Source organism: Habropoda laboriosa, unplaced genomic scaffold, assembly GCF_001263275.1.
Source record: "Habropoda laboriosa isolate 0110345459 unplaced genomic scaffold, ASM126327v1 scaffold119, whole genome shotgun sequence".
In the NCBI taxonomy this organism is placed as follows: domain Eukaryota; kingdom Metazoa; phylum Arthropoda; class Insecta; order Hymenoptera; family Apidae; genus Habropoda; species Habropoda laboriosa.
Genome location: NW_017100225.1, coordinates 625,772 through 640,136, shown reverse-complemented (window position 1 = coordinate 640,136; position 14,365 = coordinate 625,772). Strand labels below are relative to the sequence as shown.

Genomic DNA, 14,365 nt, shown 5'->3' with positions numbered 1-14,365 from the left:
TAACCGATTGCGACCCTTTCTCGCCAAAACTCGCCCTCCCGTCGCGTCGTCTGCGGCGCTCTCAAACGAGCGTACGCCTCTCCTCCGGCGAAGGTAAATATTCGTTTTCGAAGGAGAAGAGGATAGAAGTTGGAGATCCTCGCGGAATCACGGGGGCTTTAAAGTCTTCGAGTTCGGTTGTTTGACGAGGAGAACGCGGCCCGCTTTATATCGACCGACCCGAATTGGTCAGCACCGTTTACAGAATAACTTAAGTCACTCGGGCTTATAATCGTTATCCTTTTTATAACGCTCGACCCTACTTCCAAACTAACTCAACTTCTATTAGGTATACCAAGATGGCGGGCGAGGCAACCGCGCGCGATCCATTTCGTAATCGAGCCGAATGAAATTTCTGCGCGGCAACTTTTCCAATCAAGACCGTACGTGTGTCGTTTGAATCTTTGATCAAAAGGGTTTGCCAAGGGAAACGTGATTATCTGATCAAGTATAATTTATTGCAATATATCCTATGTACATATATTAGCTAGAGTTAATACTAGACACCAGGTATGTCAGTCGCGTGAAACGAACGACATCATTTACACGTCCGCTTTTTACATGGCAATATTTTCTCCCTAGTTCTTCACTCCCCAGTCTTCTTTGATGAAGTCCGCTACTCTTTCGCCGACCATGTTGATAGAGGCAACAGGATTACCGGACACCACCTGTCGATCAAACCGGGCAAATTAAACGATACTTACTCGACGAAGCGTTGGAAAATAGTCGAAAGGATAAACGTACAATTGGTATAGCAGACGCATCGGCAACTCTCAATCCTTCGACACCGTATACTCTGAGTCGCAAGTCGACGACCGCCATTGGATCAGATTTCGGACCCATCTTGGCGCTACCAGTTTGATGGTTCTCGGGTCTCGTGTCGTAGGTAACGGCGCACAACCAGTATTCGTCGGTGTATGGTTCGCTCTTCTCGGCACATTGTGGAATCACCTTGTGCTGCATCGTTAGACCAAGTTTCTTCATCGTCTCGGTCTCAGCTAGTTTAAGAATGGCGTGGATTCCCTGGACTACTACGTTGCGGTCGTGTTCGTTTCCCATGTCGTTACTCCAGATAATTGGTGGATCTTGTGGATTGTTGCTGTTCAAAGTGATGCGACCTGTGCGAGCAGAATTTCAACGATACGTGTGAGAAAGAGAGTAAAGAGTGTCTTCAATTGTGAAATCGGAAGCAAGTTCACCTCTGCTGGTTGGACGCACGTTCACGGATGTGAACCTCACAGACTGTTTGCTGCCGTGAACGCCCAAGTCGGCGATGTTCTCCTTGGGGTTGCACACAGCTTGGTATCCAGCGAAGAATATTTGGATATCTGGATCGTCGGCGGTTGTCAAGTTGGACGCCAATATACCGGTGACCTGAGCTAAACCTGTGCAAGACAGTGGTCCTGTTTGGTTGTATATATACTGGTTAGCGCTCTTCTCGTTCAACTCTGAATAGTAGTCTTCGTCCAGTACGTAATCGATTCCGAAAGATTGGTGATTGTGAAGATTTTCACCGACACCAGGAAGATCGTGCACCACGGGCACGTTCTTCGATTCGAGATGCTCTTTCGGTCCGATTCCAGACAACAGCAACAATTGGGGAGAGTTGATGGCACCACCGGACACGATTACTTCGCGTTTTACGTTCACGCGGTATTTCGTCCCGTTCTGCGGGCAATAGTGATTAGACGCTTGAACAGTTTCCAAGAGATCGGAATTCTAGGCGATAACTAACCCTCAGTATATCCACACCGGTCACTTTGTTCATGTTGAAGTTAATTTTTGTGACAAGCGAGTTGTCCATTACGTGGAGGTTCTTACGGTCCCTGAATCTTTCGACGAATGAACGGTAGGGGGTTTCCCTGACACCGTCCTTGCTGATGGTTTGTGCTACCGTGAAACCGGTGATCTTTTCACCGACCAAATCTTCGGTCGTACCGAAACCTGCTTCATCCGCTGCATCCAAGATGCTCCATGCGAAAGGAGGCTGATAGGGGAATCTGTAGGCATAAAAACAATCTCACTTGTATCACTGGCTGTTTCTCAAGTAGAGAAGATTCCAAATGAACGGACCTTTCGACAGTCATAAGTCCACCAGTGGCATGGTATTTAGGGCTGACTCTTCCAATTTCCCTGTTGTCCTCAGATTTCAGATAGTACGGCATCACCTAAAATCCGTTTAACGTGGACGACATGATGCCGGTAACGATAAAGCAGATATATAAAAGCAAACGTACGTCGTCCCAGCCCCAGCCTTCGTTTCCCAGTTCGACCCATCTTTCGAAATCTTTAGCGTGTCCTCTGTGATACGCCATACCATGGTGAAGAGTTGATCCTCCGAAATTCTTACCTCGAGGCCAGTAACAACTTCCGTTCGTACTTAAGCAGGCGTAACTTTCGTTCGTGGTGTGATATTGCCAGTCCAACTTACCACCTGTAGACAAGTTACAGAGAGATGATAGCTTTCACCCTAATCTCCACCCCGTGAACAAAAATTCATTACCGAGGAAGAGTTGCAGATTACTGGGTACTTCACTTCCTGCCGGTTCATCCCCGCCCGCTTCGACCAAGAGGACATTCCAGTCTTCGATTTCGCTCAATCTCGAAGCCACGATAGATCCAGCCGCTCCAGCTGTAATTTCACGGGAAACGTAGAAATCGGACTCGATAGAAAAGATCGTTCGGCCAAGTTTTTTCACATAAACTCACAACCAACGACGATGAAATCGTAGCTTTCCTCCGGTTCGTCGATCGGCGTGAAACGCCCGCATATCTCACCGATCTTTATGTTTGTTATCATGAAGGTGTTGAGCAACGTCAAGAACAAAGTGCCCGTGTTTGCCGAACAGACGTCGGTAAGCTGAGGTCCTCCTATGTAGGGATTCGCGCACACTGGCAGCGGTATAGAGAAATCTGACACATTTGCCTGAAACGAAAGATCTCGTTCGCACTAGTACGAGGAAAAGATGAAAATGCTTGACTTACCATGTCGTCAGATAGGGTAGCGGTCGATTATACGTTGGAAGACTGTGCACTGTGGGCTTGGTCTTTTTCGAATGGCTACCAACTGCTTCCTGCTACTCCCTTTTATACTCGTACCTTTATACAGCAAATATGCATAAAGATGATAAGAAGACAGTTTTTTAGAACACCTACGTACCATCGATAACGCAATCGTACTTGCAAATTATTGTCCACCACTATCTGACGTTTTGCTGTATTGATGAACGGTGTGTCGCAAAAACATTAAGAACGATAGCGCACGCGTGTGGTTGAAAGAGGAAGAGGTTCCCGATCACGCCTCCTCGACGATAATTCCAACGGTCCTATCGTAAAAGTTAATTATTAGTTGCGATATTTTGGCGAGTAAAATATCAATTATCGTTGTTGTTAGGTGATAAAATTTCTTGTAAATGAATTTAATGCAAAGGCTGCGTATTCTGGACTTGTCAGATCAAATTTCGATATCTCTCTACATAGTTGTACGATATCCAGTTGTTCTGCACTCGTTTGGTCACTCTAGTTTCCCTTTATTTCAATATTTCACCGTAATATTAGTTATAAAATACTATATAATACTAACGCGTCAAAAGAATGGTTCATCATCGTTGTATGATATCTGAAGGCAAACATTTTTACGTCGAGTCTGACTCGACATAGGACCGCAAAGGGTTGAAACTAGCTATAGGAACGATGAGATGAAAGTGTTTCGAAAATGTTCCCTATCGATAGAGTATGTCGAAGAGGATATTTTTTACATTCTTCTTTCTGCGGGACTTTTTCCTGTTTACAGAAGACGTTAACACTAGACTAACTGCCAGCCGAGTAAAAATGACTCCCATTAGCAACTTTCCAAAAGTGAAGTTTCATGTAAGTAAACCGTAATTGGAAAATTGCAAAGTTGAAAAGTGTAGAAGCATTTTTTCGAAAGATACTAATGGATCATTTTGACCTGGTCGGTAGTTGTAGTGTTTATTTATCACCCTTGTAAGTACCTTTACTATCTTATTCACTTAGGCCCTGGAACTTTCTCGAGCCTAACATGAGCTACGTGACATCAATTGGACAATGACGAAGGCATTTCTTATCTGCAAGGTTAATTTGTTATTAATTTAGCATCGTGTTTACTTATTATATCATATGCATCACTGACAGTGATATTCGTGGAATTATTTGAGCGTCATGAAACATAAGGAAGAGAATAGAATAAGGAGGGAGGTGAATAGAAGTTTCAACTATAGATAAAGTTTCCACCCACTAGTGACGAATGACACGAAGGGTCTGTCAAGTGGGGGATCAAAGATTAGGGTATTTTGCGTAATTTTCAAGGAATAAAAAAACACCGTGCTACCAGACTTTTTTTTCTTATCATCGTCGTTTATTCAGTAGGTACCATTCGGACTTGACGTAAGAATTTTTGGCAAATTATAAATGATAATGAAGTATCTTTTTATGCATTAATATTACAACTACTGTTACGCTGAAATATTGGAATACAGGGAAACTACATGGTGGACCAAATGAGTGCGGACTAACTGGACCATTTGGACCGCGAAAAGTTAAACGCATGGCTAATACGTTCGAAACTTTTTCTTAATTACAAACGTGGCTCTCTAATTTCGACAAAATAAAGTGCACGTTTATTGCCGGTGAAAAGTGGTTGTTATCGCGGTGAAATTATTTTTATCCGAAATAAACATAGGGGAAGTATAACTGGAAAAACAGGTATTTCTTAAAAATGATTAGTAAACGTTAGTAAATCAACATAATGTGCAGTTACGTTTACCGCACCTATAATTTTTAAGAGGCACTTTGCACAATAAATGAATATTGTAAAAGAAGAACCTTAGCAAGAAGTCGCTTGCAAACTCTTGTTCAAGTTTCCGATTGTAAGTGGTAGAAGTATCGAATCGAACGTAAATGCAAGCAGGGATCGAAGATAGGAGGAGGCAGAGAAAATATAGGCGAAGTAAATTAAGATATAATTGAATTTATTCGTTTGGTTCTAATTCGGTATTTATCATTTACATTTCTTTGGTATACACCTATATAATATACGTACTTTAATCATTGATACAATAAGATAAGGTAATCGGTTTGCGCCGTGCTGCGTTTCTGAGCACGTGGGCTCACTTGCTTAGACATAATCGTGACCATTCCCAAATTAGATAAAACGATGTATGACAATTGCCGGTAAGATAGCCATAAATGTCTCTCTGTGTGTAAAAAGCTGTCGACGAGTCTTTGCCAATTTATTTTCGTACAGACACAGATAGCAGCCAATTAAGATTGATAAGCAGGTTTTAATTAAGGCACAGGTTACGGGGATTCGTATATCGTTCTAAAAACAGCGTAGTCTTTCATCCAGGGTGGCGTAAAGAAGGAACGACGTCAGGAATCGCGTTACATCGCGAGCTGCCATAAACGCTTCTATTCCGAGCTGGTTGTATCGGTGTACGTATGTACGTATGTAAATTCGCGTAAGACGAACTCGGTGTACTCCCGGGGCATCGTATCGCGGGCAAAAAGGAAGAGCAGGAAGAAAGAACGAAAAAGGAAAAATTAATTGTATTAACTAAGCATCGGCGTTGATTGATTCTCCGTTCCACGTTCTCGATCGACTTGATCACAGCGACCGGGAGAGAGAGGCAGAGATGTGCTCGCGTCCCTTAAAGTCGTCTCTTTGGTGACGTTACGCTGCTGGCATCTCGGCAGCATAATTTCCTTTCGAAAGTGAACCCGCCAGATCATGGACTAGATCGGACGAGGATCTTGGCTACCAGGCGTCCTGGTCCCAGTCGATGTATTTGATCCCCCAAAGTAATAAATCCAGCGAGTTCTCGACCGTGGAACGGAAACTAGGAAACATAGCAAATTCTAGTGACTATTTATGGCCATTCCATTTCGTTCTGAGTTTTTCGATACACCGGATGGGCCATGCCCCTACCAATGTGTCGGGCTGGAACCCCAGCAGGACTTAATAAACGCGGCTGCCCTCTCGCCGATCATGATCGCTGGAGCGGCCGTATTAGAGGACACCACCTTTGAACATAAAACGCGTACTTGTTAGTCTTCTCTATGCAGTCAGCGAAAAAAGAAAGAGAGAAGGAGGCGAAAACGTGAATCACCTGAGGCATAATGGAAGTGTCAGCTACTCGTAATCCTTTGATACCGTGGACTCTCAGTTGATGATCCACCACAGCCATTGGATCGCTGGCCGGGCCCATTTTGCAGGAGCCTGCTTGGTGATTCTCTGGACCAGTATCCTGACGTATAACGCAGTTCCAGTAATCGTCACTGAGGAACCGATACTGCGAGCACTGTTGTAGAGGCGTGTGGCTGAGCGTCATGTTATGTTTCGACATAGCAGTGGTATTGGCCAAGGATAAGGCTATATTGATTCCTTCTATGAGGACGCGCGCGTCCATAGGATCGGTCAAATAATTCCCGTGAATTATGGGCTTTGCTAGAGGATCGTTGCTGGCCAGTCGAAGGGATCCTGGAACGTAAGCAGATCCACTTTGTGCGTTGCTGCGAAATTGGAGACCTTACTAGTCAAAAAGAACAATAATTACATAGATGTATACATAACGATACCTTTGCTACGCGGATGGATATTTGTCGGCGATATGCTAATGCTGCGACGTCCGTTGTCCATGAGAGCTCCCACCACTCCGGTGGCGCTGCAAGCTGCTTGGTATCCCCCGAAGAAGAATTGAAGATCGGGATGATCAGGCGTAGTGTACCTCGAAGGAAGGATTCCCGTCATTTGGGAGAGACCGGTTGCCGCCATCGGTCCCTTCTGGAACCCGATATACTCGACAACCGCCGCCCAATTCAGGTCAACATCGTTTGGCTCGTTTATGGTAAACGGCACCGTGTACGACACGTGATTGTGTAGATTCTCACCAACACCTGGGCACACGTATGTAAGTATAGAAATTGTGGATTAGATCTGTAGGGAAGAATACCGTATAAGATACACCGCGCTTACCAGGAAGATCTTTAACAACTGTAACGTTCACGGACTTGAGATGCTCCTTTGGTCCAATTCCAGAGAGCAGTAGGATTTGAGGAGAGTTGACAGCGCCGCCAGAGACAATTACCTCGCGAGAGGCACGCGCGACACGAAGTTCTCCGTGCTGAAAATACACTCGTATTTTCCTTTCCTTTCCTTTCGATTTAGGTGAGGATTCAAAAGAGATACTCGGATGAGATACTGTGACAACACTTTACTTTCACCGTCTCGATACGTAATATTAATCTGTTGAGCGAGCATTTTTCTCTACCTGTCTACCAAGGGGCGTATACTAACTTGATAATACTGAACGCCGACCGCTTTCTGGTTTTCGATCAAGATCTTAGTGACGGTAGCGTTGAGAGCGACTTGAAGGTTCCGCCTGTAACGAAGTGGCCTGAGGAAAGCGGTTGCGGAACTTTGACGAACGCCGTTCTTGTTCATCATTTGAGCAACAGTGAACCCGATGAACTGATCTCCATTCAGATCCTCGGAGATCGGGTATCCTTTCTCAGCCGCCGCGGCTAGGATGTCTTTGGCAATGGCGGGTCTCCAAGAAAACCTCCCGACGTTGAGCAATCCGTGGGTCGAATGATATTTATGACCGACGCGATTGATCTCCGTGTTGTTCTCGGAGCACATGAAATGCGGCAAGACCTATAATGAGGCAAAAAGTTATTAGCGTGATTCAGACAGACTCGGATTGGCAAATCGCTCTAATTAACTACACGCGATCTGATTTTCGCAATTCTCGAGTAACGACGCACGTGCGTTATCTAGTTTGATTTTTTACGCATGGCCCCGCTTTCCGATTTCCAGTCTCACCTCCTCCCAAGACCATCCTTTGTTCCCCAGATTCGCCCAGTTGTTGTAGTCTGTCGCGTGTCCACGCATGTACATCATACCGTTGTGAGTCGAGGTACCACCGAGATTCTTGCCTCGTGGCCAGTAACACGATCCGCCCGTGCTGAGACACGCGTTCTTTTCGTCCGAGGTTAGGTATTGCCAATCGAGAGCCGTGCCTGTAAAAAACGGTCGTTTCCTCTTTTTCTTCTCGAGACGATCGATTAGTTTTCACTTCTAAACGGGAGTAAAGATATGTCGTACCTAAGAACATGGCCACCATGCTGGGTACATCGGCACCAGGTGGCTCGTCTGGGCCAGCCTCGAGCACAAGCACTTTCCATTCCGGATGGTCGCTGAGTCTAGATGCCACCGCTGAACCTGCTGTCCCTCCTGCAGGAGAATTGTGGAAAAGAATTATCACGCAATTGCTCGACTATCGATCGGAACCGCTTTAACCAGCTTCGTACGGCACTTGTTTCACACGGGCCTGGCGTGCGCCGATCGCGAAGAAATCTGCGGTAGAACAGGCTGGAAAGTGGTTCGATAAGGCCTTGGCCATGATGTGCCAACAGGTAAAAGTAATTATATCATGCAGTGTTTCACTTTCGTTTACACGTGACGCACGTAGACTTCTCTCTACGTACAAGCGTATTCAGGCCTAGGTAACGAGGAGAGTCGCGGGAAAGTGCGAATCGGTACTTTCTTCGCTAAAAAGGGAACGGACACGAGATCCTGTTTCCACGATACTCTCCTTTCGAAAAAAGGAGCGCGTTCGCGTTGTGACGTGGTTAAAAATGATGTTAATGCTCGCGTGGTGATTTATATTACGTCGAGCCTTGTAGTAATTGCACGTGGTGTGCCGACTAAAAAGCTTAATTGGTAACCAATCCTGATTGGTTTCTCTAAATTCACCGAATTACCAATCAGCGCACCTCAATGCCAAATACTATCGAGGGCGAGAGTCACTAAAAAGTACAATTTCGCGACCCCCGTTAGGATGTTTTATGAGATGCAAGAGCTAACGAAAGGCCTAATCTTCAGAAATAGCCGTGCCTGACGGTCGTGTCATAAACCATGCCGCTGAAGACCGAACGATGATTATGGTAACTGTCGTGTCAAGATAGCGGCGGTATTCCCCAACCCACTAAACTTGGAAATGCAAGTGCAAGTTATTCATTTTCGATACGAATATCCTTCGTGGAGGCGATAATGCTCGAGGAAACTAAACGACTTGCCGCGTTGCTGTCTTATCACGCGTAAAAAATCGACTGTAATATTCAACGGAAAGAGAGGGAAAAGCTTGTGTAAATATTTATAATAAGCGACAAGCAAGTTTGCGGTAGTTTTATCTTTGGCTCGGACCTAAACTATACAAAACGTATGTAACCCTCTTAGACTGACGTCGCGAGCGAGATATTTATGGGTAGTAATTACGAATTCTCACGTTTTGGAAGATTAATTAGTGTCAGTGTTCGTCGTTCCTCCTCGAAAACGTGCAGTATGCTCGCTGCGCTTGCAAAATATTAATTAACCGTGTCATCGGCCTGATGCTTTTACTAGTTAATGTTTTAACGTTGTTTCGTTTAACCGTGGAAGCGAAGATTAAAATAATGGAACTGCGTATGCCGCCAAGTTTCTTTCGAACGTGTAACCGCTTGCTTTTTCGTTGGCAGTTGTTGAATTCGTTGCTGGGGCTATCTTGCGTAAAAATCACTTTTACCTTGCTTTCGCGTTTTGTTTGCGTTCGTTTTCCGCGCAGAAATTCCCATGCGTCGAAACGATCCGCAAAGATTATCGTCCGCGCAGACAAAGGTATCGCGGCTAGGTGAACAGCGAAGATAATTAGTTGGCCGTTTAATCGGCGCATCGTCGAATATCCTCGATGAAATCGCAGAAGAGATAGCCGTCGAGCTGGTACAATACACTTGGACTGGCTCGACCGATCGCGCGCAATAGCGCGGAAAGTAAGCCCCGCGGATTGCGACTCGCTCGTTATTCTTTTTGCCCTGGTTCCCGTCCACTTGCCTCACGATCGATTCATTGAGAAAAACTAGCCACGAAAATGCGACGCGAGTAGATGCTCGGTAGATAAGAAAGAGGAGAGGGAAGAGAACGCACCGTTGGATGTAGAGCAGTCGGAAGTGTACGTGACTGCGTCGACTCGGTTAGGGAGAGAGAGAGAACCAGATCGCGTTATCGATCCTGCAATTCGTCACCCGGTTCCCGATAGAAGTAAATCTGGCGAAAAGAAGTTGCCACGTTCTTGCGGAGAAGCGTTCTACGTGATTTCCCGCAAACGTGAGCGCGTTGCTGTTATAGCGGCGCGAGATCAGCAGGTGAAAACGGTTCTCGACACTCGCGTTGCACAACCGGCACGGCGATCCATTATACGGGGCCACCGCGCCGAAAGGAGCGGATCGTTAGATAGATTCGTAGGATCGGACGCGGTTATTCTTCCCTCGCCTCGATTCCCCGACCGGATTTACGTCGCCCGCGGCGCGGCGTACAGCCGCGATCCCACCGACTCGACTTACGTTTTCCCGAGAAACCAGATACATATACATATGTATACGCGCTCCGTTTTCCTTCCCCAGACCGTACGCGAAACTTCTTCCCGACGTCAGCCAACGTGCAATGTTATTTACATTGTTCCAACAGGAGTCTACTTAGCCGCTTATTTCGCTCGTCGATTTCTATCTTTATGGTTAGGTATACCTATCGCTCTACGATACCGTGTAGACACTTTAGCCGTTCGGCCAACACCCCTTTATCTCGCGTATGTATCTGTCTTTTCCGTTGCGTTTTCGCTAGACGAGATCAACCTAGTTCGATCAACGTCCAACAGAAATTTCACACCGATCTGCGCATCGATGCTCCTCCCTTCCCCACTTTGGGAGGGGGAGAAAAAGAATCCGAAAAATTGCGTATAATCGAGGAAAGTGTCAGCGAGCAAATAACATTTTCATCGTGCGATACGCTGAATATTCCGCGAGATTATGCAAATGCATACTCGCCGGACCATAAAATGTTTTCGCGGTATATGGCGCGCAGCCTGGCGAAATGCATATTTTCTACCGTTCTTCCCGAGGCGTTGGGTACACTACTCGATACAAATAACCCAGATTCGATCGTTAGCCTTAATTACTCTGTCTCTTCGAAAGGAACCGGTTTCCTATTTTTCCCTTTTTATTTATGTAACGCGAGTATCACGGTTTCCGCGGCAACTTCCTGCGGGCGATAGTTGGAATCGGTAAAAGGTTCGCTCTACCGTTTCCTCGCCGAGTTCTCGATGATATTGTTCGATAAACCGAGTGCTAGATTGTCGCCTGTACTCTCTGCCGAGCATTCGCAAAAAAAGCTAGTTTCCCTTTTGCGGTCGGTAGCCTTGGAGCGAATCGCCATTGACGACAGTTCCCTACAACTTCATCGCCGGATCAAACGCTCTTAATCGCCTCGTGTCGATGCTCTTTCTCCATTTCTACACGTTCACCCTCGAACGTGGCACACGGGACCAGAATTGAAATTCCTTCGTATTAATATTCGCTTCCACCATGATAATCGGCGAATCACGATCACGGCCCGCTCAAATTCGCGAGAATTCTGTTTGACCACCGCGTATCGCCTCGTGTCGATGCTCTTTCTCCATTTCTACACGTTCACCCTCGAACGTGGCACACGGGACGAGAATTGAAATTCCTTCGTATTAATATTCGCTTCCACCATGATAATCGGCGAATCACGATCACGTTCCGCTCAGATTCGCGAGAATTCTGTTTGACCACCGCGTATACTACGCGTAAATGCCGTTTCAGGAGATTGAAAACGTTTCTCGTTCCGTTCCATGGAACGCAGCGACGCGACGCTGTCCGATCGTTCCGCCGTTTTCACTTGGTTCAGAAATACACGCAATTATTTCGCGTTGCACGCGTTCCGTCAGCTGGCCGGAGAGCCAATTGAACTTTTCTTTGCCCAATTTTCGACCACGTTGGCGCACGTTGTTGCAACACCTCTGCTCACCCGAGCCACTTTTTCGTGTCGATACAAGTTGTCGTAAAATGCGGGAAAAAATTCACTCTATCCGCGCCTGCGTCGACGTCGAAACAATTCGCGATACGATTGCCTATCTGTTAACGTTGCGTAATTTAATCCACGTGGCCGTCCGATTTTCGCGAACGTGCACCAAGTGTGAAACATCAATCCACCTTCGCCGATAAGCAAACGCACCACCAGGTGTCTACGTGGAGGTATCGTTTATTGAGATTTGCCAATCAACTTGTTATCGAACGTGACGTGTATCGTTGAAAAATTCGACACGTTTCGCGTCGATTTCAATTCTTATCGAGAGAACGTGACACAGGGCGGTAAGAGACGAAGGGAAAAGTGGCGCGATCGTAAAAAGGGACGTTGGTAGTCCCGCCGAGGGGAAGGTAGGCGCGAAAAGAGAACACAGGGATGGATTAATTTCGCCCGTAATACTCTCCCCCTGCGGATTTACGCGAACGTTTCGCCACCGGCTCGCAAAATATCCAATTACGAGATTATTTTTTCCCTCGCGTCGCTCGAAGCACGGCAAACTCCTATCCTCCTTAACCTTACTGTTAAGCGTACCGGGACGAGTTACGCGGTCATTTGTTTCGCTCGTAACGAGCTAACTTGTCGTCGAACTTTACTAATTACACCCGTTCAGAAAATGCTAAGACACCGTTTGTTTCTTGCCTAGTAGATACACCCTCGCCCGTCAACGTTCATTACGCTCCGCGATGCTCTTTCTTCTTCTTCTTTTCCTTCCTTCGATTTTTACATTTCCCCCCCGCCCTGGTATTATATCCCCGGCCGTATTTTCTTTTCAACGGTATACTTAATGCCCCGCTGTAAAAAGATTAATAAAACTTTGTTATTTTCCGCGGGAGCTTCTGCTTTCGCGTCCCCCTTCGACCACTTTTGTCGTGTACCATCGTAACCGGAATATCCTTTAAAGCTGCATAATATCAGAGCTTCTCCACGGCTCTGGAAAATTGTTTCGTTCGTTCATTTATCCGCAATCGTACCGTAATATTTCCCTCGAATTAAATTGAATCGGTCGTTTCTTGGACGAAGGAGCGCGCATCGGTCGTTGACCCAGTTTCGAGTCCTCTTGCAGGAAACGTTTCCAGTTCGATACGAATACATTTCGGTATACGTAGTAAACTTCCAAATCTTCCTTTCACTCGCGATAACCGTCAGTCAAACGTAATCAACGTCGATTAAATTTCTTCCAGTTGGCGCATCTCGTGTCGTAGAACAGGCTTCTTTTTTAAGCAAAGACATACCGAGCAACGCTGCTTATTCCAACTGAATAATCAATCGCGCGAGTAAACGAATACCGTTCTAGAATACAGTTGCGCACAGTCGCTGCAACACAGGTTGCAGTGACTTTCCACGACTCGATGGATTTCCGCGGAACGATAGAAAAGAAAAAAAAAGAAACACGTATCCCTGCGTGAGAATCGACGACGTTTTGTGTAACGCCTCGTTTCGTACGTTACAAGGAGGAACGTCGGTTGCACGAATTGATCCGCGGATGTCGTTGAATAATTCACGTTTCGCTGTGGTTCTTCTTTCATTAAAGCCTATTATTATATTAGCTTGTTTGCACGAGAACGATGAGAAAGTGGCATTAATAATTGAACTGGTGGTACAGAGCGACGCATAGAGGCGCGCGCTGGCGTAAATCATTCAGCGAAAGCCATTTGCTTTCGTTACAGTATTTCGGGGTGAAATGTGTGAAAATTTGAGTCGGTCGCGCTTCGATTGGAATTAGCGTGCGGAGAGACGCGCGGCAAAATTGATCGTGGTGTTGTCGAATACTCACCGCCGACGACGATGTAGTCGTACTGGTACGCGGGCGGATCGACCGGCCTGACTCGTTCGCAGAGCTGAGATATGTCGTCCTTGGCGCGGATGTACGTGTCCAGAAGGGTCATGAAGGTGAGAAACTGTGAGCCTGGGCATGATTGTCCTAGGCTCGGGCCGATGTACGGTTCCGAGCACGGCGACGACACCGAAGACCGGAACGACATTCTGCGAGGAGCGAAACACACCGGATTATTCCCGTGTTAGATGCAACGATGTCCAAAGTCGGTAGACAACTTAATTGGATCGATTCGAATCGAGCTAGCTCTACCGTGTTACGCGACTGGCTCGCCGTCAGGGGGGAAAGTGAAATGGAACGAGCGAGCCGGTGAACGAACGAACGAAAGGTATAATAGTGGAGCGCGGCGAAAGATTCGTTAACGACTTGTGAATGCACGCGTCGGGAGATCGATTCGCGTGCGCTCGGGCTCTTCGTGTTTCGCCCAGGCCAGACTTCTTCTTACCACATTACGTCCGCATCCGGTGGTTGCAGATTGAAGTCAGGGACGCACTGAAATCACCTGGATCGCGTGTCTCTCAAACTCGCGGCGACTTTCCCGCGAAAAACCC

The 14,365-nt window shown here is 46.4% G+C and overlaps 2 protein-coding genes across 2 annotated transcripts in view; both read right to left on the bottom strand.

Annotated features, from left to right (window-relative positions):
• Nucleotides 1-559: 559 nt before the first annotated feature.
• Nucleotides 560-3,100, bottom strand: LOC108571159 (glucose dehydrogenase [FAD, quinone]-like). Its single transcript, XM_017933142.1, has 9 exons — nucleotides 3,025-3,100; nucleotides 2,749-2,965; nucleotides 2,543-2,671; nucleotides 2,277-2,473; nucleotides 2,113-2,207; nucleotides 1,775-2,039; nucleotides 1,239-1,707; nucleotides 784-1,157; nucleotides 560-707 (listed from the first exon to the last, which is right to left on the bottom strand). The coding sequence occupies exons 1-9, from the start codon at nucleotides 3,025-3,027 to the stop codon at nucleotides 618-620; spliced, it is 1,839 nt and encodes a 612-aa protein (XP_017788631.1). The 5' UTR covers nucleotides 3,028-3,100; the 3' UTR covers nucleotides 560-617.
• Nucleotides 3,101-5,130: 2,030 nt separating this feature from the next.
• LOC108571158 (glucose dehydrogenase [FAD, quinone]-like) overlaps nucleotides 5,131-14,365 on the bottom strand; it is a 9,925-nt gene continuing 690 nt past the window's right edge. The window contains exons 2-9 of the mRNA XM_017933140.1: nucleotides 13,755-13,963; nucleotides 8,165-8,293; nucleotides 7,883-8,079; nucleotides 7,355-7,714; nucleotides 7,034-7,181; nucleotides 6,637-6,954; nucleotides 6,168-6,538; nucleotides 5,131-6,081 (exon numbers count right to left, since the gene is read on the bottom strand). Coding sequence (XP_017788629.1) covers nucleotides 5,983-6,081; nucleotides 6,168-6,538; nucleotides 6,637-6,954; nucleotides 7,034-7,181; nucleotides 7,355-7,714; nucleotides 7,883-8,079; nucleotides 8,165-8,293; nucleotides 13,755-13,962 — 1,830 coding nt within the window. The 5' untranslated portion in view covers nucleotide 13,963 and the 3' untranslated portion in view covers nucleotides 5,131-5,982. The remainder of the gene's footprint in view (nucleotides 6,082-6,167; nucleotides 6,539-6,636; nucleotides 6,955-7,033; nucleotides 7,182-7,354; nucleotides 7,715-7,882; nucleotides 8,080-8,164; nucleotides 8,294-13,754; nucleotides 13,964-14,365) is intronic.